The sequence below is a fragment of the Poecilia mexicana genome, unplaced genomic scaffold (genome assembly GCF_051168715.1).
Source record: "Poecilia mexicana isolate PSO_F unplaced genomic scaffold, ASM5116871v1 scaffold_11, whole genome shotgun sequence".
In the NCBI taxonomy this organism is placed as follows: domain Eukaryota; kingdom Metazoa; phylum Chordata; class Actinopteri; order Cyprinodontiformes; family Poeciliidae; genus Poecilia; species Poecilia mexicana.
In genome coordinates this window covers 14031853-14055324 of record NW_028263380.1, presented here as the reverse complement: position 1 = coordinate 14055324, position 23472 = coordinate 14031853, and the positions used below count along the sequence as shown (strand labels likewise).

Here is a 23472-nt window from a genome sequence, read left to right as displayed (position 1 = left end):
GGTCATTGGAGTGTCCAGGACCTGCACCAGAGCCGATGCAGAAAAAGAAATTTGGAGCATCTCCTCATTATGTTGTGCAAGGTAAAATGAAGAACCACTGGCTTCCTGGCTCAGGTTGTTAAGAAACTGAACTCTTTAGATTTTGCACAAACGGTTATTGAATAATTTATATGTTCTGTCTATATATATATATTTTGTCTAATTATGTTGCAAACTTTTAGCATTAAAATAAAGAGACAAAATATCAACTTTCAGATTCTGTTTCCCTGACTAAGTTAATGTAGCCCACATTAAATACAATATATGCTGTCCTTAAATTCTAAAACAATAAGAGCAGTTAACATCTCATCAAATAAGACACGATGCAAAGCTCATGAAGCAATGCATAGCTTGGAATTGCGCAGACTTTCTGCTTGTTCATAAAGGATTTAGACTATAGCACAACTACTTGAGGTCCCCCGCAGGAGCCCCTGCTTGGACTGAAGAGCCCTGCAGCCAGCTCCACATGCAGAAACATGACTCCTCTGTGTATACAAACACACAGCAGCGAATCTGTCAAATTATTTGGGGGAGTGTGACCAGCATAGGAGCCAGCAGTCGCGCTGCGGTGATGATGTGGAAACTCCGGGGAGAAGGAGATGGGGGGTACTGGACTGACTGCTCTCACAGAGACCTTGAAGTGGCCACGGAGTCTCCACCGTGCATGAGGTCTCTCTGTGGGGTAAGATTAGACGTGGTGGCTTCCTCTGGTTGCGGCAGCGCTGCCTCTGTCTGTCCTCCCGGGCTGAGTTAGTATTGGATTACAGGTTCACACGCTCGCTCGCAGACCGCCCGTCGCCCCGACCAATTGCTCCATTCATTCCTGCGCCGGAGACGGCCGTCGGCCTCTGATTGGTTATCAGCGCCGGTTAGGGAACTTTCCCACGGCCAGCGCGTGCTGACAGCCGGCCAGCCACTCCTCGTCACCACCGGGACACACACACGCACGCACGTACACACACACACACACACACACGCACACCCCCCCCCCCCACACACACACACACACACACATAGACAGAGAGAGAGAGGAGGGGTGGAGGGAGGTGAGGGGCACCGAAAGTCCACTGGACCGCTGTCAAAGTTTCTTCAAAGATCCTCTATGTCTGGAAAGATCAGTCACTCCCCAAAACCGCAAATAATTTCAAACATGGTCTCCAAATAACTTGGAAAAATAATCTAAATTTGAAAAAAAGATTGCTTTGCTTTCCAAGATCAAACTTGAAAATGTATGCTATGACATATCAACGTAACTTGGCTTGATTTGTAGTTTTTATCTGTAATTTTGTCAACTAAGAAGATTTTGGAAATTTGCAACATGGCTTACCAACAAGACTGTCACTCTGTTGAGAGGTAATGTAGGCACTCAGAAAAAAGTATTAAATTATTTGAATTTATTTTAAAAAGAGAGAGAGAAAAAAAAAAGCATGTATTGGTTAGGCTTCACGATGTATTTTAATGTTTGTCAAAGACTGATTTGTAGTTTTTGTCTGTAATTTTTTTCTAAGCAGCAGTTCTTGACATTGATGATGTGGATCACTGTCCAGGAACTTTCAAGGATATATATATATATATATATATATATATATATATATATATATATATATATATATATATATATATATATATATCTGTCACCAACTAAATCGAAAGAGCTCATTATTTTGAAGCTGCATCCTGAGCACACAGGTCAGCTAATGAACAAGCTAATTTATCAACTCTTAGGTAATTTGGAATCGTATGTCCAACCCATGTCTTCTGTCAAACAAATTGCAATGAAATGAACAACTGCACACATGACTGTTATGGAATTGTATTTTGAAATTCGTTATTTTTGTAGCAGACTTAGAGAAATAATTTCCTTAGAAAAAACTAAGAGAAATTAGATTGTAGACTCAGCTTTTCTAAGCTGCTGTTCTAAATCCAGAGTTGGGTAGTAACTAGTTACATTTACTTGTGTAACTTTTTGGAAAGAATGTACTTTTAGGATTATTTTCATTATGCTGTACTTTGAGTACTTGTATTATGAAGTATTGCTACTCTTACATGAGTATCATACCTGGATTCTCTTCCCAGTGAATGAAAAACAAACATGTTTTAGCCAAACATTCACCAGACACAGATGCACACCTGCAGTTTTTGTTAAAGTTTCATAAAATTTTTATTGAAAGAATTGATTTGGAAAAGTGTTCTTTTGCCTGATTTTGTTAGTTTTTGTTACGTACATGAATTATTGTGTGAAAATTTCCACTTAATTTTATATTTTTGTCTGTCAGACTATGTAATTTTTAAATTTTAAATGATTGATAATTTGATCAGTTACTCAGTACTTGAGTAGACTTTTTTTTTCTTTTTTTTCTTTTCTTTTTTTTTTTTTTACCAAATACTTTTTTTACTCTTACTTGAGAAATTTCTTGTACTGCAGCTTTTTACTCTTACTTGAGTAAAAATGGGTTGAGGTAGTGCTACTCTTACTTGAGTAAAATTTTTGGGCACTCTCCCCACCTCTGTCTAAATACATGGCTACATTTGCTTATCCTCAACTATGATATATCATAGCAGCTAAATGCTTTGGACACAGATAACACACGTGCAGAGAAGAGCATAGCTGCAGATTTAAAATGTTTGAACAGAAATAGATCTAAATGGCAGGAATAGCAGTGCTCGTCTTTTTTTAGAAGTTAAAAATACCAGTGGTCCCATCATGGTCTGATTGTGAAACAAAGAGCCCTCAAACTCCTCAGAAACTCTCGACTTGAAGAAACTCAAAACGACCACAGACCACACTGCTGTGTCATTTGTACTTGTACTGCGTCTCCAAAGTGGTTATTTTGCAGATGTGCATTCTTTTAAGTTCTTTGTTGTTGTTTTTCAGAGTATCTTTACATTTGCTTGCTTACATTGTCCAAATTAACTTTTTTTTGTTTGTTTGTTTGTTTGTTGTTGTCAAATCTTTTTGGGTATTCCATGCTGAGATTTCTTGCAAGTCAAAATATGTGGCCATAATCTTATTTCGCTCATGACCATCAAAATAGTTCCCCGAGTGAGACGTCTGAACTTTTATTCCCCTCTCAGGTCTCTTCGAGAGGCACTGGTGTACTGGTGTGTGCTTGGCCCCAACTGCCCTGCCAATCAAAGTCCAGGCGGCTTTGTGATTGGTTCCTTCGAGCGCTAAGCCCCGCCCCCGCTGGCGGGCAGCACAGTTGAAATGACACCGTGGGAACGCCGAGCGCTTCAAACAGAGGCGCTCAGGACGAACCTGTGTATACGCACGTCTGGCAGACCCGAACGACACACCGAGGGGGACTACTCTGAAGCCGTAAAAATGAAACGGAATCACGATTTTAGCTCGTCGGACAGCGAACTGGATGAAACTATTGAAGTGGAGAAGGAGAGTGCAGATGAGAACGGGTAAGACTTTCATCCCTGAATTACAGTCAGACAGCTTTTTAGGTAATAAAGTTTTGTTTTGCTGAAATTCCGTTTGTTTTACTACTATAGGAACATAAGCTCTCCTCTCGGGTCCATGTCTCCGACAACATCAACTCAGGTGCAGGCGCGGAAAAGACGCAGAGGAGTGAGTCAATCAGATTCGAGAAATGGATCAAATCTTTATATATATTGATATATTGATGCTTTAGACAGCAGACTGACGCCTAACGGAGTCTTATTAATTTGTCAGATTATAGAAAAGCGGCGCAGGGACAGAATAAACAACAGCTTGAGCGAGCTCCGCAGGTTGGTTCCCAGCGCCTATGAGAAACAGGTGAGCGCACTAGAAATGTTTTACAAGACATTTAACAACAATAAAATGCTTTAAATATATTGTGTGTGGATTGCTTTTAAATTAAAAATTGCCCCCCTTCCATACTCTAGGGTTCAGCCAAGCTTGAAAAAGCAGAAATTTTGCAGATGACTGTTGATCACCTCAAGATGCTTCATGCTGCTGGAGGCAAAGGTAAAAGCATAACCGCATTGTACTTATTGGTGTGTTGCAGAGCCAATCCAAGACTGTGTGGGACCCTAATAACTGAATTTTATTTTCAATGCCTTCCACAACCTCATCAGCAGGTCCCATCATGTCAACTGTGTCTAAATGTTTGTGCATTATAACATAATCCGTATGTTGTGTCCTGTTCTGGCAGCCGAGGCAGATGGTGTCAGTCAGAAAAATAATCAGGGTGTATTTCCATTTTAGTTATTATGTTGGCTAGGATTTCTCTATCAAGGTTATTTTATTTTTAATTTGTGCAGAGAATAAGCAAATGTATAAAACCACAGACATGGAGGTAATGTTTGAAATACCATATCAAAATATACACCGGTGGGTCTGGTTGCCTTGCTGTGTCAGTGTAGCATTTGCTGAAGAAAGGGACGATAAAATGTGATTTTCCCTTTTGCATGGAGTGCTTTAAGAAAGAATATGACGGCTCTTGTCTGGTTCAGGCAACAAACTGGTCAGGGTGCAAGAATGATAAAGTAAAGAGGAATGCAAAGACAGTCAGGAGTAAAACAAACCAGATAGAAGCAACCAGGAAAATTATGACACCACTTGACAAACAAAGTGTATTAATGTTGTTATAAAATCAGTTTACATGTGGCATAAAGATAAAGCCTGGTATACATATTTTAAGACATTATATATATATGTATGTATATATATATATATATATATATATATATATATATATATATATATATATATATATATATATATATATATATATATATATATTCTTAGAGGTTGCTATTCGCTTAATAGAGAAAAGTGCTTCTTGGACTCTGCGTTGGTTTTTCACAAAATTAAACCTGTATAACAGTTTTAGGGAAAGCCAGTTAATCCCATAGTTAAAACATCTTTAACTTGGTAAGAAAGTTGAAGTGTAAAAACAGTTGAAATGGCTTCAAAACACGAACCTCTTAAACAATACTCACAAGAAATATTTTCAGACTATTTACATTGATTCATTATGTTTTAATGCAAGTTTTGTTTACTACAAGAGATGTACTGATCAGAATTTCAGAGCTCCAATTTTGGTAAAGCCAAGTTACACATTTGACTAGAACTAATTTTAGTCAAATGTGTAATCCTACCTTAACTTTGAGACTGGCATGTGATTCTGAGAGTAGTATATAAGAAGATATAAATTATTCACATTAGAAGCACAGACGATAATCTTCTTACTTCCAAAAAGTTGCCAACATTTCCAAATCCAGCCTGTTCCCTGACTGACAGAGGTTGAAAGTTCAAAACAATAAAACGGAGCACCTTTGCTGCGATCTGTTCAACCTTCCTGTTACCTGCTCTCTCGTAGCCTGACTGAACCAGAGACATGTATCAATATTTATTGGCATCTTGTAAAAGATTTTGTGTTCTTAGCTCATTAACAACTTCCATGCGATTGCTGTTGTCAACACTTCCTGGTGCATTCAATCCCTGAAAAAAACATCTGACGTTTACATTTTCAGAGCAACTGGTCATCAAGCTTCTCATTCTAGTCACTGGAAAGTTTTTTTCGGTGCATATCAAATTACCAATGATGGCTTCCTTCATACAAAAATACATTTGTAGACCTGACGTGTATCGCAATTTTGGATGTTAGTCTTGGTTAGCCTAAAGGCGAAGGAATGATTACACGTTACAGAGCCTCTCTTTAGTGATGTGGAAACTTGTTTTGTGGTGTAAAATTTAAGTGGTTTCCTTTCCTCATCCCCCTCAGGTTACTTTGATGCCCATGCCCTGGCGATGGATTACCGTGGTTTGGGTTTCAGGGAGTGCCTGGCTGAAACCGCCCGCTATCTCAGCATCATTGAGGGCCTGGACAGCACAGACCCTCTGCGAATCCGCCTCGTCTCTCACCTGAACAACTACGCCAGTCAGAGAGAGGCTCACACCGGCCTGAGTCACCTGGCCTGGGGTTCTGCTTTCGGATCCCCTCCTGCCCACATTGCGCATCCCATCCTCCTCCAGCACCAACAGGGGGCTCCTCTGGCACCTCTACCCCGCAGCACCACCAGCAGCCCTCATAATCCTCTGACGTCCGCATCTTCTTCGTCTCCCTCCTCCTCCACCTCGCCCACATCCTCCTCGCTAGTCGCAGAGACTCACGTGTCTGGCAGACGTAGCGACAGCGCCACCCCGCTCTCGGATCAGGGTCCAATCAGGATCCCGTCCACCTCCTCTGCTGCCACCACCGTTCTGCACCCGGCCCTGGTTCCGTCGTCAGCATCCAAGCTCTCTCCTCCGCTTCTCTCCTCACTTTCGGCTTTCCCCTTCGCCTTCGGCGCCTTCCCAATCATCTCCCCTACCACTGCCATCAGCCCCCCGGCTCAGAGCGCCAGTGTGGGCAAACCCTACAGACCCTGGGGCATGGAGATAGGAGCCTTCTGACTCAAATAGCACGACCTGCTTACACAGACTCGTTTCACTTCCCAGCTGAGCCGGACTCAAGGGCAAGACTTTACGTTCCCTGCTAAGGAAGTGTTATGTCTTTTCTATTTTGATGATATCCCACAGAGGATAGTAAAAGGTTTATACATTTTGTTTTTTTATATATAAATAAATAAATAAAAATACAACTAAACATCAACAAAAAGGGATTTATGGAGCTGATCCATCCCTCTTCAGTAGCTTCACCCTCTTGTCAGCCAATCAGAAATGACTTCTCCAGATGCTCAATAAGTTCCTGGGTGAAAACATCCCCATCCTCCCCCTTTGGAGTTGCATGAAGACGACTGGATGGCCTGGCTGCAGCGGGGAGGGACAGGGCTCAGAGTCATGACATAACCCCTTCCCCACCCCTCTTTTTTACGACAGTTTATGGGGTGTAATAACTGAAACCAGGTGTCTGTTTGACTAGATACTCCGAACTAAAAGCTTGAATACCAGCTTGGCTCCAACTAATCATACGCTGCATCGTTGCCCAAGCCGTCTTCCTAACTTATGTTTCCGTTCTGTAGTGAATTCTCACATTAGTTTTTTTTCTCTGATGTAAGCGAGGCTAGGCTCGTTCACCGTATCCGAGTTATTTGCATACTTTGTTTAGTATTACAGCATCGACAATAAATGTATTAGTAAAACTCAACTCAGTATCAATGAAGCATGACCACATGATTGTTCAGAATGGCATTTAGGAATGTTTCTGCATCATCTTGCATTGATATTTTGTAAATTTTTGTTGTTTTTTTCACCTTGTCTCCAGTTATCTGTGTGCATTTATTTGTTGAGTGTTACATTGTTGCCAATGATAATTCTGAAGCCCTTTAAGTCAAATCAGTTTCAAAGAAACAGGATCGCATAATTGTTGAAACGGCTCGTGTTGTAGACATTTTTTTGTGTCCTCACGTTCAGCCTGTATGGTTTATTGGCACAAACAAGCGCCAATAAATTAGCTGTCAGTTTTCCATTTCTGTTACTGCTGTTCATGACATGTTCCCTGCAATAAACCATTCATTCTGGTAGATGTTGTTGATTTATTGTCGTTTGCCCGAGTGTGTGTACATTCTGGAGTGTGTGTTTGCTTGTTGATGCTCTCTGTTTTTCCCAATGACTGTGAATGTGTGTGTGTGTGTGTTTTTATGTGTGTGTGCAGTATCGACGGCTGGTATCAGATGCGGCTGCTTGTTTCTCTCAGTGGCCCTCTGTGTGTGCACAGGAAACCATTAACAAGGCGGGGATATCCTGGACAATAGCAGGCCCGGCCGGACCCGTGCGCTCCGTGGGAACTGGAGGAGGGAAAGAAAGAAAGAAAGGAAGAAAGAAAGAGAGAGGATAAAAAAATGAAAGGAAGAGAGGAGGATGGCAGGACTAGGTGAGGGAGGGAAGGAAGGGAAGAGGAGAAAGAAAGAAATCAAAGGTGGGAGCAGAAGAGAGGGGTTGTGAGAAAGGAAGTCCAAAAGCGAAGAGTTTTGTCTCTTTGCCATCATTTCAGGCTGGACCAGCTGCTCCTTCTGTTCTCAGCCCGGACACGCCATCCCTTCTTTTTCTGCATTAAGATCTTGCCAATATACAACCAGTTCCTTGGCTTTTCAAATGCAAACGTTTCCCTTTGGTTTTTCATACTTATGCTCATATTTAAAAGTCAGATTTTTGTTGTCGAACACTTGTGTTTTGTCTCCATCTACTGGCCATAAAACCTTCTTCCTCGGAGATCAGAATAACTGATTAGTTAATGGAGGCCATATGGGAAGTACACTGCAATTGCTATAACAATTATTACAATTAAAGTCAGAGGTTTACATATGATGATGTACAGAATGAATGTCTGTAATTTGGGGCTTTTGTGATTTATGCTATTCTTTTGCCAAAAGTACCGAGAAAACAACACACTGCTCCAGTTGTTGTTCCATTCTCGTCTCACACATCCCATTTTTTGTAGCATAAGAGAATGTTAATTTTTACAAGTCTAACGATGACTGAATAGAAACGCAGAGGGCTTAACTAAAGCCAAACTTCAGGAGTTAACGTATTGTATTACACTATTACGACGTCTTCTTCTGGTAACTCTTAGATATACGCGGATTTGATCTACAGTGACATCATCTGGTTAGACTTGGTACTGCAGGGAAAACACAGTAGACTACAAAAGCTCAAGGCCACGTCTCCTTCATGTCCAAATTCTTAATGAGTTATCTGACAAGCTTGAGCTTGAACCATTTCCCAAAATGTTTGTAGAACCAATACATATGACCATGGAAGAGACTGGGACAACTTAACTGATTTGGAAAGGTGCAGCAAATGCTTTTGGCAATGAGTATATGGGATACTTATTGAACATTTATCCCAGTAATGTATGAATAAAAGTCCCTCAGTACGTTTTAGAGAAACAACTGATTTTCTTTTCAAGCTCGCTAAAATTGCATTCTAAGTATTTTGACATAAATATAATCAGTTTTGTTGTAACATAGCAAGAGCTTCAAAAATTCTGATGAACCCATGAATAAATCTGACTCTTATCTATAATACTAAAATGTATTGAACTGTATTAATCTAGATTACTTTTGTATAATTGGATATGTTTGTAAAGTGGGACTATTGACAATTTCTTTGGTTGTTTTTTTGCGTAGCAATTCGAATGTTCATGCTTGGGTTCTCTCTGGGAACTCCAGCTTCTACTCATAATCCTAAAACATGCATGCTGGGATAATTGGTCTCTCTAAATTGCCAAGTGAGTGCATGGTTGTTTGTCCTATATGTCTCTGTGTTTGTCCTGTGATGGATTTATAATCTGTAAGTCACCAGCACCTGCTCCAAACATTCAAAAGTGGATAGACAATTTTCTCTGCTTTGCTGAAGAAATAGATGGTCAGACCAGTGGTCAGACGACCGTTAATGAAGAAGCACATAAATATTCTGCAAAGTCACAACTAGAAATGTGTATTTACATTTTTTTTTGTTGAAAGAAATCACTCTCAAAGCCAGTTTTATTCACTGAACCCCAAATCTTTATTAACCACTGCTTGCTCACAAAGATATACGTGGAAGAGGAGGAAACACACAAATGGACGGAGGAGAGAAAGAGAGTCAGGAAGGAAACTAACTGCCTGTGTCTAACTTTCTGACAATCGTTACACGCTGTATTGTTGTTGGTTCTTACATCTAAACATATCAACACACTAACTACCTGGTCTCTGTGCAGTTCACTCACACACCCACTCACACACATCTACGGGCCAAGTGTGCGTGTGTGACCATCCAAGCACCCGTCGTTGCAACGCATTCAAGTTTACTCTTAGAAATACTATTTCTATTGATCATTAATGCAGTCATGCCTCTTATGGCTTAAATATCTTCATTGTGCCAGTATTTGCTGTGTTTCAGGGGAAAGTTGAATGATGTAATGAAGAGAGAAGAAGTAAGAGATGCGCTGTATTTTTTCTAGTACGATTAAATTGGAGATTGCTGCGCTCCAGTGTTATAACGACAGACCCAAACTTTACCAGAGGTGCTGTATGCGACAGCGGCATCCAAGGATGTAACAGTGCCATTTCTGAGGGAAGCTTTATGAGATTAACGGTGCATGAAAGGTATTTTCCTGTGCTGTGTGGAGAGCGTGTGAGTGATTTCACGGCCTACGTGTGTGTGTGTGTGTGTGTGGGAAAGAGAGATGGAAATGAAGTGAAGGAGGACGAGGATGGGCTCATTAAATGCTATCATGTTCTCCTGCAGTACAGTCACTACCTATTTTCGCAGGAGCAGATGTGCAGAAACAGCTGGCAGTCCCCCACAAAAAAGCCGGCTTGCAAAAACCAGCGACACCGCCGTTTCTTTTGGCGACTTTCCCGACTCTGCGCCCCGCTCGTGCAAGCAGGCTTTTGTGGTGGGGAGGCGCAAAACCTGTTTGCGGCAAAACATCAGCTAGCTGGCAAACTCACAACAAACACCTAAGCTTGTTACCACACGAGAGAAACCTAAAACAAACATTCTCAGGCTGAAATGAGAGTAAAGAAAGAAAAAAAAGTGAACAGATCATTACATCCATTTATATATTTTTATATAAGCAGGGAGAAGAAACCTATATATAAAAATGGCACACTGCAATCAATACTTTTGCTGCTTGTATCGGACTGTATATAACAAAAAAGAAGTATTTACAAAAAAAAAAAACGCTGTCAGGTGTCAATTGGATTTTTTTCTTCATGTTTGAACAAAACATTCTTTTTTTTTTAAAGGATAGGAGATGATAGTTTTCCTCCTTTTTTTTTTTTTTTTTTTTTTTTTAACATTTTTGCAATCCTTTCCACCCCGAACCCTATTTGAATCTCCCGCTATCTCAGGGTGGCGTTTCTTCAAAGTTTCGTAGCAATACAAGAGGGGGGTGGGTATGTCAGGGAGACGGGTGGAGAGGTGTGGACATGTAGGACGAGGTGGGGAGGGAGGTGTTCCTCAGAAGGGAGGTGGTGACTGAAGGTGGGTGAGGGGGGTGTAGAGGCCGTCGGGGCCTCTCATGGCATCAACTCTTCTCTCAGCTCCTTGTTCCTGCGCACCTCCTGAGCATGCCTCTCCTGGGGAAATAAAAAAAAAAAAAAAATTATATCGGGTTTTTTGGACATTTGATTGTAGCGACTACAAATGTCCGAGTTTTATTGCGATTTTATCAGGTGGACATGCACAATTAATGCCATAAATACAGAATAGAAGGGCAGTAACGCATTTTGTTACTTAGAAAAATCACAATATTGTGCGATTTTTACTCAGCATATGACCCTCTTCTTTCCAAAATAGTTCAATTTCAATAAAATTTGAATGGGAATCATGACATCCAAAAGGTATTTCTATAGATGTTCAATTGGATATAGGTCTGGACTTTGACTGGGCCATTCTGAAACATGAATATGCTTGGATCTAGACCAACTTTCAGGTTGTTTCATCCAGGAACTAAACTCTATTTAGCTCTATTCATTCCTATCAACTCTGACCAGTTTCTCTGGTTTACTAAAAAACAAAAGAAAAAACCATCTTCACAGCCTCATGTTGCCATGATCATGCTCCACAGTGGCGATAGTGTGTCATGAATACTTTTGCAAGACACATCACTCCAGTCTTACTATCTGTTCACTACTCTCCCGTCCAACTCTGGAATAATTTTACAGTTTTGTTGGCTCATTTTAAGGATTTAAATGAATTACCCCACAACACTGAAACAATCATAATTACCATCATCTCAAAAATCTCCCAAGTGAGAAACTCAGTTTAAAACAAGTCATCCAGCAATGACAGCACAACAATAAACAAAAGGACCCACATCAAACATCCCACTCAGTACAAACCATTATAAGCCATCAACCAAAGCTAATCTTATCAACAACCACACAATGAAAAGCTGTGCAGCAGAAGAAATTAACTCATGTTGATCTGGGTTTTTCAGCAGCAGACCCCACTCTGAGAAATAAACTCCTCTTCATAAACTTTTACATTTTTCTTTAAGACTCATCTGAATTACTAGACAGACGTAAATAAAGTTTTATACTAAAACTTACTGTGGGTTTTATTTTTATTTACATATCTTATATTTTGCAATTGCAGCAATTTTAAATGTTTTTTTAATCCATTTTAAAGTATGATTCAGCTTGGTTGGGAGTTGTCATGTAAGGCGTCCAAATGAAATTGATTTTTCACTTATTGAGTTCTTCCTTGAACTTCTTTAGAAAGAGCGCCCTCTGCTGGTGGTCTCCATTCAGTTCTCCTTCTTATCTGAAAAGCCATTTAACGGACCATTTAATTAAATAACCTAATAGTCAAACTAACAGGCTTCTAGAAAATATAGTTAGAATAATTTTACTTACAAACAATTGAAAATAAATGTTCCAGCTGCATGAGATGCATTTATTTTTGGCAGCAACATTTTCTTGTAGTTTTCTGAAATGGTCTGGATCGATAGTTGTTCAGGCTTTCTGGAGGACTTCCCAGTTTCTTTAGACTTTTGTCTGCTTTTCATGATATTTTTCTTTTACCTCAAACAATATTGGAGGAGGAAAGTGGACAACAGACAAGAACAAATAACAGATGACCACGATTGTCCATGTGTGAACCACTTTTCCAGGGTTTACCTCGCCTTTCTGCTGCAACCTACCACCCTGAAAATTATTTTCCTGTCTTCCTGCACGAGTCCTCCCCAGTTTTCCATCTCACATTCTTCTCTTGATTCCCTTCTCCTCACCCTCTCCTGCAGGCGCTCCATTATGGCCGCCAGGTAGGCCTGCCGGTTCTCCTCGATCTGCTCCATCTTCACCTGCAGCTTCTCCTCAGCCATGCGGCTGAAGTTGCTGTTCTCCTCCATGGCCTTCAGCAGCACTTCGCGCTCGTGCTCGCGTTTCTCGGCGAGGATCCGGAGGATCTGCGCCTCCTGGGACTGAAAGAAGAGGAGAGCGATGAGAATGAGAGGATTCAGATCAATACCATGACAGGAACTTACTGAAAAGCCACTCAAAGATCTCAGAAGATGAACATGAATCGGATATTAACACTGTCGGGATAAATGAGTAAAACTACAGGAAGTATTTCACTTCTTTTGCCTTCCTTTCTTTCTCAAAATGTGATCTAGAGTAGCTGCTGTGATAGTGGAAATGTAGCAACAAAGAAATCAATCAAGCAGTCGTATTGACTGGAGGATGATTATATAATTGATTTGTTGATGGATCGCCTCATGTACCAGGTCCTCATTGTATTGACGTTTGAATCAATGAGATGCAAGAATTAGCTCACGATTGATGGGGTGTTTTTAATTCATCTGGAGCTGATGTTTGACATTCAGTGAGTTTTTATGAGATTTGAAGTAGAGTTAGCCGAATGTCCAGAATCAAGACATTGTCATTTACTGAAGCAAAGCGATATTTGGCATCTGGCTGCAGCCATAGCGACAGGAAGTCTCCTTACTCTCCTCCTGTCCTCGGCCGCCTCCAGTTTCTTCTGGATGTCCTCCAGGGAAATGTCCCTCTTTGGGGGGCTGGTGATGCAGTGAGCCGCATCAGAAGTAGGAGAGGGCGGCTTTAGGATGACCTCAAAGGCTTGACCTGACGCACGCTTGTTGATTGGCTTGATGTCCATGTCTGCAGGAGAATGCATTAAACAGAAAGACTGTCAGCTGCCGCCTTATGAATTCTAACTCAAATCTGTTTGCTTACAGGAATGGGCTGGCATCGAGGCGTAGCACGGCCACTGAACGTTTCAGATTCAAAACAGCTAATATTTTCTATCACAGTGACCCTACTGTTTGGAGGAGCAGGAGGGGCACAAAATCCTCCTGTGATTTTCCATCAACCATGTCCAACATGTGTTTAATTTGCCAAATGATTCTCATAGCTTCTCATAGCACTGCGGCGCTTCCAGTGTGTATCGTCTTTCACGCAGTGCTGCCCCTCCCCCAGCCTGCTCTTCCATTTCAAGTTTCAATCAAAGACCGATTTTCCCGGCAAAACTGTGAGTAATTAATTACTCACAACATTTTAACTATAAATAAAATATCTTCCTTGCAGTAGAAATAATATCTCCACTTCTGTGTTTTTTAAGAAAGATATTCAATTCTGCTACATTGTTTTGTTTTATATTTTTGTGGAATACCATGAAACAGTGGCAAATATACCGTGCAAATCTCATGCCAGCCCACGCCCATATTCACTAAAGATGAAAATGCTTCCTGTGAGGATTCCCTCCTACCTTCAAAGTCCCCCAAAATGTTTTTGCGGCTCTCGGGGTACAGACAGGAGCATATGAGAGAGAGGACAGAAATCTCCTTCATCTTCTCCTTGTAAGCTGTGGAGACAAACGGAAGCATGATTGCTTTCTTATCGTGTGCAGATTCCAGCTGTGCTCCTCACGTATGAACAAGAAGGCAATATTAACCCGGTGACACAGAAAAAGATGAAACATTATTAACCTACTTTTATGCCACAAGACCTTTGATGTAAACGCGAAGACTTTTTTTTTCTATTCAGAGAAAGAAAAACCTCCTCATCAAAGCATGTCTGATGCGGCTGAGTTGCTTTCATCTCCCTTTGTCTTCCTTGCGAGGAAAGTGTGATGGATGCCTCCTCACTTGGCCTAATTTCCCTGAGCAGCTTCGACGTTCACGTCCCCGCAGGATTCGCAACACATCATCGACTATGCATTTTATTTTGATGTATTATTTATTGATGCTTCCATTGCGTCGTCCCTTTAAATCCTGGCAATTTATCTTGTTAATGCAACCAAACATCAGAGATATGTCACTGAAAAATAACAACAACAACAAAAAAGGCAGTATTTCATGTATATTGCCAGTTTGGTTTTGATGATCTGTTTTGAGGTTTGCTTATCCGCAGTAGGCAGCAGCCTCGCTCTTCATGTCGAGGCCGTTTCTTTGTCCAAAACGTTGATAAAGCGGGCAGCAATTCTAACAGGCTGGATTTGGCAACATGCAGACAGCTTAGTGGAGAGGAATAAAGCGATTAAAAGGGAACACAGATGGAAAAAAAAATGAAGAAGAACCCCAATAACCAACCTTGTCTAACCTTGTTTTATATATTATTGTCTTTTTGGCATCTGTTTTACTTTTTAACATGGATTCAGTAGCAGCAGCAGCGAAAGAGTAGAACAGATCTGCAACTCATGCTAATATAAAAGTTTGTTATTTTCAAACAAAGAAAATCCATCCTGTTCTTCCAGGTATCAACTAAATATATTTCTAAAATATTTAATCGATCTAAAACTTTCTTGAACGTGCATCGTTGCACGTCGTTAAGAATATTCAAATGAAAAAGTGTTTCATAGCTCTTTTAAGGACATAAATTAGGTTTTTCCTTTGACATAAAAGAACAACTTTTTGCAGCCAAATGCGGTCGTAGCTGAGTGGACTTGGCAACGTGCGGCCTGCTTAGTGGCGAGGAAAGATGTGCTTCAGAGAGCAGACAGAGAAAACAAATACAGGGAACAACCAACCTTTTCTAACCTTGTTTTTTTTTTTGGCATCTAAAATACTTTGCTGTGTGGATTTATCAGCAGTCCCTGCAGGGAAAAAGGTGGAACAATATCTGCAACACACTGCGGGTTATTAAGCATTTCTGCTCTCTCAAGGCACCCTGCACCATACTGCAAGATCTGCATGCCGGCTGTCACAGAGCGGCATCATCCATCACCCAGAGCACAAGGCCTGCAGGGCTGAAATGTGGCACTTTTGATTCATGATTAGCAGCAGGATACAGTAGCAACGGCAGAAGTCAGATTTACAGTGAAGAAGCAATACGGTTAGAGGATGATTAATCGGAAATCTCCTTCTTATGTGCTTATTTGCAGCTCTCCGTACCTCACTTTCTGCCCTGCAGACAGGCAGACGCCCGAGTAATGTGATGAACTCTCACATGTAGCTCTCACTACTCTCTGATGGTCTTGTTAACCCCATTCCCTGAGGAATACGTGGGAGAGAGTGAGCACAGCAAGGGGAAATTAAAACTTTGGAGAAGAAAGGAACAGAGAGTAACGCAGACTGGGGTTAAAAATGGAAATGAAACAGAGTTTCCTTTCACTTGAAAGGTATGGAAATGAGGAAACAGCTGCTGATGGTTCCTTACACTGACACTGACACTTGTTTGATTTGAAGAGGAATCACAAATAGATTCAGCCAGGAGTGACAACCCCTGAGGAATATCTGCCATAGTCGACTGCCCTGAAGACAGCCTAATTGAAGCGGCCACCTCAGGTGGAAAGCACTTCAGTCTGTAATTAGCGGATTGCCCTGTTCCCCCTGATTACGTGGGGGGGCTGGGAAACATTTGAAGGTCCCTCACCAACGCTGTGTTTCTGTCAAGACTCCAGCAGCCATTTTCTAGCACCTTGTTGACATCTGAAACCGTTAACAATTCAGTGGAATCGTTAATTATTTTTGATCATTTATGGGGCTTTTAAAGCATTTGAGTATAACTAATATATTTTTTTCACAATGCTGATTATTTCAATAAACATTTAGCTTCAGATTTAAGCAAATGTCCTTAAACCAGTACATCTATGGTCCAGATTAAGGCTCTCTGTGTCTGCATGCACACAGACTTGGTACATGTTTTACACCGGAGTCCTTCCTGACCCAACTCCCGTACTATTACCAGGAAGGAACGGGATTTTAACCGGGAATTTCCACCTGCTCTCCCTCTATAATTCATGTTTAGGACATGTTTAGAAATGTAGCAGCTATGTGAAACTAAGTAAAATTAATAATTTGAATGTTAGTTTTCAAATATTATTTAGTATTGAGGTAGTTTTTGTTGTTGTTGTTTTTCATTCATTAAAATCATTAAAGTATTGTTTATACTTTAATGATTATTTAATTTAATGATTATTCAATAATTTCTGTTGCATTTTTCATTTCTAGGTTCACATGAAATGTAAACTAGAGTTCTTTGCAAGTGCATCAATCCAGTTTGAGGGGGAAAAAATTTTTGTAGTTTAATCGTTAGTCTGTAATAACAATAGAGATAAGTTTGAGTTTGAATGTTCATGAATATTAATTGATCGGTGTGAAATAAACTGAGCAGTAACTGAGGGTCCTGAAAGCTTGTTCAGAGTTAATCTTTGGCTCAGTCTCTGCCGTTCTCTTCTCAAACACTAAGAGTCGCCACTGGTGAAATAGTACTGCTAAACTGCAGGAATGAGAGCAGAAGAAGAATCTTACCTAAATACAAACTTTTGACTGATTTGCGACATGAATTTCTCATTCCAGATCATTTTACCAATATAAACATTTGGAAACAATGCATCTAATTGCGGCTGCTCTTCTAATACTCCTGCATTGTAGCTGTGTCTATGAGTCGTGGCAAACTGGTTAATCTGTAAAAAAAAAAAAAAATGTGATTGGGTTAGCTAGAAGTTAACCCAATCATAATTCTACTTAAGGCTCCATAAAACCTTGAGTTGCTTCAAACTGTTGAGATAACCCCGATAACCCCAGTAACAGAAAAATATTATGCAGAGAAAATAACAATAAAAAGTTCAGTGCAGCCAGCACGTAAACTCAAAAATTACTTGAGCTGTAATCTTATTTAATTTCGTTTGTAGCCTCTGAGGTGAGGTTTTACCGTATCAAAGCAGATTTAATTTCTGAACATTTTACACAATAGATACTTAAAATGAGCTGAAACGTTTCCCTAGGTCTCATTTTTCTAATGTATCCATAATCCAAAATATATGAAGTTCCCCATGGAACAAAATCCATTAAAGTGCCACCGCACGTCTCTTAATAAGCAGTGTAATATAACACATCCTCCTTAGATCTGACACATAAAAATGACAAATGACCCGCAGTGACAGAGCAACACAGAGAGTGTTTGAACACATGCACGTGGTCACATTCCTGTTCCCGGCTGAGACGGGATGAAATGCTGTCAGACGGGGGATGATAACATTTTTAATGATTCTCTCTGCTTCCCACAGGCGGTTTCCAACCAGCCAGGTCAGCATGTCTGCGCCTCACTTCCCATCTTGACCACTGACGCACCCATCAAAGTGCACTTCCGCTTCCAATCCATCAACCAAAGAGCCCGGATCATCAATATCCTCAGAGAGCACCGCTCTCTCGTTTTGGCACTTTCTGCAGCTCCTGTCCTCCATCTCATCTGTTGCTGATGTTTTCTCTCTTTCTTTCGTCATTTTTAATATTTGTCACCCTCATCCCACCCCCACCCCCACTCGGTTACGCGTTTCCCTTTGTCAGCACAAACCGCCACACCTGCATTGGCTGTTTTCCCATCTTTCTTTCCTCTCTGCTTCTGCCTCCATCTAATCTTGCAGAACCCACCGTTACTAAAGGGATTTTTACAGTCACTTTGAGTAATCTAACCATAAAAGGCATACAACAAACATGCAGCAATGTTCATCGAAGGCCCATAGGCCCCCCTGGGTGCTGTAGCTTTCACAGCACTCTGGGTTTGAGGACGACTGTTCAGCAACTTTACAGCAACAATATAAACATGAAATTATGAAGCTATCGCAAGAGCAAACCGGATCGTTAAATGGATCGTTATGGGACCCAGACGATCAAGGACAGCGAGTGGAGAGCTGGTAATGAGATTCCAGTAATTGAGACTTCCAGTTGCAGTACATGTATCTATAAAGACTCAAATCTACTGATATTTCAGAGGAATAGTCCATTTGTGGACAGTTTCCTGATAGTTTCCATTGATAGCCTGGCACAAAATATGAGGCAACACAAACACCATAAGACAACATTTTACCACACCGAGCAATAAGATGATTTCTAAAAATATCTTTCTTGTTGTAAACTGTGTTTTCTATTCAATGGTCTTTCTTTGCTGTTGTTTGAATGTGACAGAAGGTGTTCTCCAAGGCTCCGCATTTGGTGCTGTGGCTTTCACAGCATTGTGGTCTAGAAATACATCAAACTGCATAGAGATAACATTCTCTAGATCTAGATAGGATCCTGGGTTTCAATCATAAGAACCTTCTGTTACACAAAAAGGAGAATCTTCCCCCCCCCCCCACTTCATTACAAACTGAACGTATAATCCTCTTCCCACCTGGAATGACTTAAATAGGACCCGAACCTTTTAAACTGAAGAGATTAAAACACATTTTGAGCACAATGGACAAAGCATCAATGCATTTTATTGAATATTGTCTATTTAAAATATCTCTTGAATCCCCTGCTCCACGAGATGTACCTTGATAAAAGGCTAAAACAATAAAATCAACTGAGAGCACAATAACCATTAAGGCTGTTGATTTGCCTGTACTGTCGCCGATCTAATATTAAGATGTGATAAACATTCAGCAAAAACGTCGCCAGCAGGATTGATGTCACCTCCTCCTCCTCTCAGCCTGTCATTAGGAGCAACAGTCATCAAAGGCCAGCAATGGGAGTGTGCCGTGCAGATCGATGGGACCCAACCGGTGATAAATCAGGACGAGTTATGAACCAGGGGCAGATCGTGCAGATATGCCCGTAACAACAATGGTCATAAATACCAATGGGATGAACAATCCAGGAGACTTTTCTATTAAAGGGGTAGTAATTCTGGCTCCTGGACGTGAGATTTTGTTAAAAAGTGAAGTTAGCTGCAGTAGTAACACCCCCTCCAGGAGTGGTCAAGACCAAGGATGACCTTTACCACATTGAAACTGATTTTTTTTTTTTTTTTTGCCAGCAATATTTATTTTTAACCACTGCTATGCTGGGACTGTGCAGTTATTTACATAAAAGCTACTGTTTATATGAAAAGTGGATCCAGGATGCTGAGCTTAGTGATATTTTAACATGTTTCCATTGCAAAGCAGTGTAGAAAGTAAAATTATCACTTTTTGGGGGGACTGGTTTGTGACTTAGCGTTTACTGTGCAAAGATTCAACTATAAGATTGTCTTCAGTCAGAGGCTCCTTCAGATCTGCTGTAATACAGACCACTACAGGAGAACCTTCTTCTCCACAGCTTTAACCACATATATTGACTATGAAGAAACTTGGTTTGAGTTACTACAACATTTATTTCCCTTTTGGGATTAACACAAATTTGAAAAAAAAAAAAAACCCCGAATTCGAGCCCATTCACAATTTGTGTCTGAGCAAAATCCATATGGTTCCCTGCATACACATATTGGTTAGGAACTAATCTGAGTTAATACTGAATTAAGATTCAGAGAACATGACCTTTTAATAGAACTTCACTTAAGAAGCCCTTATCTATTGATTTTAGGGTGGACATTATTGGATCATTTCCATTGCCAGACACAAAGGGATTGATGTCTGTGGCCTCAACCTGGAGATAAATGATCACCACACTTAATTGGAAATGACAAGCAGTATTTATCATCAACTTAAGTCCTTAGATATCATAATAATAAAAAGAATAGTAATAATAGAATTAATCTTCATGCAGAATGAAGATCTGCTGCTGTTAGACAATAAATGCTTACTTAGCTCTTTGTTGCTTTACTGCAAAAAAAGAAAAAAAAAAGAAAAGAAATTGGTCTAAATGAACTCAGTGACCCACAGAGCGATGACTGGCATCATGGCTGCTTTCCGTGCCCATCCCATTCTGCCTGTCTGCAGCTCAACTCAAGATCATGCAGGAGGAAGAAAAAAGCAGGGAGGAGGAGGATAAATGAGGAGGAGAGGCCGGTGTTTTAAGTGTCCCAGAGCTCAGACATCCCGGACCCTCGCCACTGCACCCCCGCCCCCCCCATGCACGCCCCTCCATTACCTGCTCTGCCAACCAGAAAACAAACACGCCATTCATGCACTTGTGCATAAACGTTAAAGCTCATTTATTTTTAGCAGCTAAGATTCTGTTCTTGAAGCTGTTGCTTAATAGCATCAAAATAAAATACAATAAATGTCACAGAAGGCCTGCCTCCCAACCAGCCATCTCATTTTATTTATTCCTATTTCTAACTAACGCTGCCATCTTTTTTTTTCCCTCCCCCCCAGAGCATATAGCTATAGAGCAAATTCATCCAATAATCTTCCTAACAGGATTAGGAGTATAATATTCCTTTTTCAGTCGTAAATTATTCCCTCGACAGCAGAGTAATTCTTGATAAGGGTGCTCCTTTTTTTTTTCTCCCCCTCTCTCCCTCCTTCCTACATATATACAGCGGTCACGTAGAAAATGGGTTAAGCAGACACAGACAGTGAGGATGACCCAGTTTTTCTTTAATAAAACGGGAGATTTGTGACGGTGAGACGTTTCACACCCCGGGGAGCGGCTTTTTAACGGAGCGGGGACGTTGGGTGGGGTCGCTGGAGCTGCATTATGCTGCACGGCTCTGAGTCAGGCAGTGAAGGGGGCAGGTGCTGCAGCGATACAACCATGCTTCCATAAAGGAATAACAAAAAAAAACCCAAAATATATATCTATTTTTTTTATTTAGTTACATGCATTAATCAGAATGCAGGCTGAATAAGCATATGCGTCACTGACTGAATTCCACTCCGACCCATATTGATCTGTGTGAAATTTTAAATTGAGCAAAAAATAAATAAACAAGGATTAAATTATAACAGCTGCAATTCAATTAATACATAAATATGCCACAGTGTCCCAACTTCAACATAAAGAAGTGAGTTGCAGAGTGAGTTTGGCCGCTCCCTACTGTCACAGCCCTCAGCATCCTTTTGTGCCATGGGTGTCGCCACTGCCTCTCACCATCACCACCACCACCACCACCACCATCATCATCATCATCACCCCGAAACCTGCCTCGTTCGTTGATGTCAGGGAAAATATCTCTGAGAAAAATAAGAACTCACCGATTGCGGTCTTAGCCATGTCTGAAGAGTGTCGCTGGGGTGAGCTGGCCGGAGAAATGTGCGTCGGTGTCTGGATGGTGTATCACCGGGTGAAGGGACTGCTGTTAAGGCACTGAGTCAGCAGAGAGAGACGGGGGCTGCCGGTGCGCCTGGTGGTCTGTGCTGAGCTGCAGGAAAGGCAGCGACAAATAACCAGGACGACACCGGAAGTCTTGATTAAATACTTCAAAATAAAAGCAGATATTTTGCGATCCACCCCCCTCCCCCGCCCCTTCTTATAATTATTATCCCACATTCACAACATTGATTTAGGCACTATGGAATGGAAGACATAGAGGAGACAGTAAGTTAACATAAATAAATAAACAAACAAACAAACAAAACAAATAAATTTGGCCATTTAGGTATTAGACAAATATCCAAAAAGCTGTATAAAAATCTTTGGCTGAAAAATTGTTGATTCCAATTGAAACACACAACAGTAGCCTATGACAGTATATATATATATATATATATATATATATATATATATATATATATATATATATATATATATATATATATATATATATATATATATAAAATATATATATATATATATATATATATATATATATATATATATATATATATATATATATATATATATATATATATATATATATTTTTTTTTTTTTTTTAACAAAAATAGCCCAATTACTTAAACAGGAAAACAAATCTGTATGTTTTAAATAAAATCAAAGAAAAAAAATGTGTATGTAAAAGGTGAAAATAATGAGGGTAGAAAACATTAATGTCAACAAAGATCTTGTAAATATTTTTTTTCTTTATTTTCACATGCATTTGTTAGTTTCCCTCCATTTTACTCTGAATAATGTGCTTAGACTATTTGTTACCTTTATGCTTACTTCACATATTTTATTTCCCTCCTTATTTTCTCCTAGTTTTTGTGTTGTTTATGCATTACTATCCATCAAAGTTTCAGACTGAAAAGCAAATCAGCATAATGGTGCAGGAGAAACTACAACTGCTTGGTTTAATGCATGCTTTTACTTTGAAAATATTGTGAGGAAATATCAGTTTCTAAGTTGACTTCACTGTGGACCTGAAATGCGCGTTTAGCTGCCTGAATTGCATTGTGCCACACTCCCTTCTCCCAGCTACGGCCCGATTGCCCTTATGTCCTCCTGTAAGTTAGAGCTGGTCCTCTAGTGGCTGATTGCACTATGGGTGTTTCCTCCTTTGTGACGGTTTAGTAGGCTCATAGCACACTGCCCGTCAAGTTGATAAAAATAAATGCATCGAAAGAAACTACGATGAAGTGCTACTGAAATATTAAAATTTATCTGCCTATTTATTTATTGCTTTTTTTAAAAGGTGAATTAGAAGTAATGATTGAAAGTTCTCCTCGAGAGTTCAAACTGTATCTTAAATGATTATAACTGGATTATCTTGGATATTGGTCAAGATTTTAAAAAAAGAGGAAACGTGAGCATACGATCAAATTAGTGAATAATATATTTATAAGAAACACCACAAGATGGCAGCAAATCCCAACCAACAGAAATCCACCGAGTCGCAGCAATCACATGGCAAACACAGAGTTAAATCATTTATTACTCTAATGCTGGCTCTGATCCATGTAAGCTTTTAGTACTCTTGGGCAGTGTGCAGGTTATGACGCATTTGTTCATGTTGTTCCACCT

The 23472-nt window shown here is 40.3% G+C and overlaps 2 protein-coding genes across 2 annotated transcripts; one reads left to right on the top strand and one right to left on the bottom strand.

Annotated features, from left to right (window-relative positions):
- The first annotated feature begins 2227 nt into the window (after nucleotides 1–2227).
- Nucleotides 2228–7500, top strand: hey1 (hes-related family bHLH transcription factor with YRPW motif 1). The gene is made up of 5 exons (XM_014997431.2): nucleotides 2228–3450; nucleotides 3541–3616; nucleotides 3722–3805; nucleotides 3916–3997; nucleotides 5760–7500. The coding sequence occupies exons 1-5, from the start codon at nucleotides 3248–3250 to the stop codon at nucleotides 6428–6430; spliced, it is 1116 nt and encodes a 371-aa protein (XP_014852917.2). The 5' UTR covers nucleotides 2228–3247; the 3' UTR covers nucleotides 6431–7500.
- A 1960-nt stretch (nucleotides 7501–9460) lies between these two features.
- Nucleotides 9461–22031, bottom strand: stmn2b (stathmin 2b). Its single transcript, XM_014997428.2, has 5 exons — nucleotides 21767–22031; nucleotides 14195–14290; nucleotides 13415–13587; nucleotides 12699–12890; nucleotides 9461–11043 (listed from the first exon to the last, which is right to left on the bottom strand). Exons 1-5 carry the CDS (start codon nucleotides 21783–21785, stop codon nucleotides 10984–10986), a joined length of 540 nt encoding a protein of 179 aa, XP_014852914.1. The 5' UTR covers nucleotides 21786–22031; the 3' UTR covers nucleotides 9461–10983.
- Nucleotides 22032–23472: the final 1441 nt, after the last annotated feature.

Excerpts from the sequence above, each read along its gene's own strand:
- stmn2b (XM_014997428.2), bottom strand. Across the intron at positions 13,588-14,194 it reads CATTTTGGGGGACTTTGAAG|ACATGGACATCAAGCCAATC; the intron begins GTAGGAGGGAAT and ends ATTCTCCTGCAG. Across the intron at positions 12,891-13,414 it reads CGGCCGAGGACAGGAGGAGA|TCCCAGGAGGCGCAGATCCT; the intron begins GTAAGGAGACTT and ends CTCTTCTTTCAG.
- hey1 (XM_014997431.2), top strand. The coding sequence starts at position 3,248 with ATGACACCGTGGGAACGCCGAGCGCTTCAAACAGAGGCGCTCAGGACG. Across the intron at positions 3,617-3,721 it reads CGCGGAAAAGACGCAGAGGA|ATTATAGAAAAGCGGCGCAG; the intron begins GTGAGTCAATCA and ends TTAATTTGTCAG. Across the intron at positions 3,998-5,759 it reads TCATGCTGCTGGAGGCAAAG|GTTACTTTGATGCCCATGCC; the intron begins GTAAAAGCATAA and ends CATCCCCCTCAG.